This window comes from Sprattus sprattus (assembly GCF_963457725.1).
Source record: "Sprattus sprattus genome assembly, chromosome: 11".
Classification (NCBI taxonomy): domain Eukaryota; kingdom Metazoa; phylum Chordata; class Actinopteri; order Clupeiformes; family Clupeidae; genus Sprattus; species Sprattus sprattus.
The window spans coordinates 23,259,497-23,261,996 of NC_137909.1; the positions used below are offsets into that span (position 1 = coordinate 23,259,497).

A 2,500-nucleotide genomic window follows, 5' to 3' on the forward strand; every position below is an offset into this window, starting at 1 on the left:
TTATCTAGCAGAGCAGGGGAGGAGACAGAGAGAGAGAGAAAAAAAACATGCAAGGAGAGACAGAGGGAGTGAAAGAGAGGGAAGGAGGGAGAGAGGGAGAGAGGGGGGAGAGACAGGGAGAGAGAGGGAAAGAGGGAGAGAGGGAAGGAGGGAGAGAGGGGAAGAGACAGGGAGAGAGGGGAAGAGACAGGGAGAGAGAGGGAAGGAGGGAGAGAGAGAGAGAGAGAGAGAGGGAAGATGGGAAGAATGAAAGCCCCCTGAGTGACAGGAAGATGCTCTGTGCATGTCGTTAGCGGCAACCGGGGGAGTGTTTGTCGGTGATAAATCACGAGGTGGCTCCCGGTGAAGCGAGGAAAGTAGTAGCTCTAATGAATTATGCAGAGGAGAAAACACACACACACACACACACACACACACACACCCACACACACACACACACAGACACACACACACACACACACACACACACACACACACACACCGGTGGCCAGAGATATGCATGTGGGAATGGCAGGAGACAGAGAAACAGAGCAGCCACAGCCAATGCTGCATGAACTGATCGATACCACCTTTAGTCATTAGCCTGCATATTCACTGTAATGGTGTTGGAAGCCAAATTCCCGTCGCTGCATTATTTAAGATATCTGGAGTCATTCCGGGTTGCGTGGCATTAATTATAGGCTCATTAAGGCTTCGCTGCGAAATGGAACAGAGAGAAGAATCTACGGAAACATGGTTTGGCCACCACAGAGACTTATCTCTACAACGGTGTTCAGGAGTGATTCACTTACAAGAAAAAAAGTCAAGTGGATGAAATGAAATTCGTTGGGTTGACATCAAAAAGAAAATGATATTATATATTATGTTCTGTGGTAATTGAACCTCATTGAATCATTAAAAATCAATCTGGTTAAATGACTGAATTTCCTCACTATCCTTAGATCTCTGCTTAGCTTGGGTTCAAGAAAGAGGGAGTCTGCAAAGGCAAATATAATGTGCACTGATGTTTGCAGGTTTTTCAGAGTGACTGTATTTCAGTCTACTAGACGTTTTATGGAAAAGCTCAAGGACAAAGTCAGACATTGCCTTGAGGTGCACAAGCGTCTCTGTAGGCACTGTTTGAATCTCTTGTTCCGGCCATGTTTGCTTTGGCCGTTGGCATTTCTTTTATATGTTGAGTCCAGATACACTTTCAAGATTCAAATCAAATGTCATCTTTAAAAGAATTCTATAGAATGTGTGTGTGTGTGTGTGTGTGTGTGTGTGCATGCAAGAGACAAAGAGAATGTGTGTGTGTGTGTGTGTGTATGTGGGCGTGTGTGTGTGTGTGTGTGTGTGTGTGTGTGTGTGTGTCTGTGGTGTGTGTGTGTGTGTGTGTGTGTGTGTGTGTGTGTGTGTGTGTGTGTGTGTGTGATACAGGTGACTCCCATGGACACTTGCTGATGAATCGCGTCAATAACACTCTCAGGGGGGGAACTGAGGAACCTCATCAACTAGCGCCCTTTGGAGCATTACCTCTCTCCATTTACGAGTTTGTCAGCAGTGGAGAAAGAAATCCCACCATGTGACACAGGTTATGTTGACATTTACATGGTCAAGCTAATTAAAGCCAAACAGAATGTGCTGACAAGATCATGGCAATGTCCATTACTAAAAATGTCAAAACAACAAAATAAATATTTGCAATGTTACTGGATCTCAGGATAAGGCTTTTAAAGTCCAACACGCATTATGCAATGATTATGTGATAATTGGAATGTAGCTATGACGACAAAAAAAAAAAAAAGACAAAAAAAGAAACCATAGAGGGACTTTGAAAGAAGACCAAAAGGAGAATGGACGGCAATTGTGTGTCCCTTTTGGCCTTGGACTGCTTACCTTTGGCTTCTTGCGGAGATTGGGTGAGAGCTTGAGGCTGTTGACGTAGCCACGGTCGTCCCCGACGATGACGATGGGATGCTCAGGGTTGAACTGGATGTGCGTCAGCTTGGTCTTCTTCTTGGCCACCACAGGCTGCTGGCAGATGGCTTCATATTTGTTGATGCTCAAGTCAAAAACGTGGACCTGCCTCATAAGATCACAAGGTCACAGGGTCAAGAAGGGGTCTTGGGGTCATGGGACAATGCACAGGCCTAAACATAGGGTAGGGGTCAAGATTGCATGACCTTATCAAATGCTCTGTCACACACTTCTAAAGACAACTGTAATCATGCAGACTGTCATGCCACTAACTAACACACTAACACTACCTAACACTAATTCATTAATAATAACTTTCTTTTCTTTGTTTCACACAATAAGAATTCTGGTGTTTGGTGCTGGACGTCTCTCACAGAGGCACTACTTATTATCTCCACCAATCAAACAAGAACATCCTGTATTACCTTCTATCCAAAGGTGCTTCTTATTATCTCCACCAATCATACATGAACATTCTGTACAGGCGCTTCTTATTATCTCCACCAATCAAACAAGAACATCCTGTATAGGTGCTTCTTAT

The 2,500-nt window shown here is 44.4% G+C and overlaps 1 protein-coding gene across 1 annotated transcript in view; it reads right to left on the reverse strand.

Annotated features, from left to right (window-relative positions):
• dnai1.2 (dynein, axonemal, intermediate chain 1, paralog 2) overlaps positions 1–2,500 on the reverse strand; it is a gene marked incomplete at both ends in the record, with an annotated part of 34,496 nt that overhangs the window by 7,750 nt on the left and 24,246 nt on the right. Inside the window, one exon of the mRNA XM_080847529.1 lies at positions 1,879–2,064. Within this exon, the coding sequence (XP_080703655.1) occupies positions 1,879–2,064 (186 nt within the window). The remainder of the gene's footprint in view (positions 1–1,878; positions 2,065–2,500) is intronic.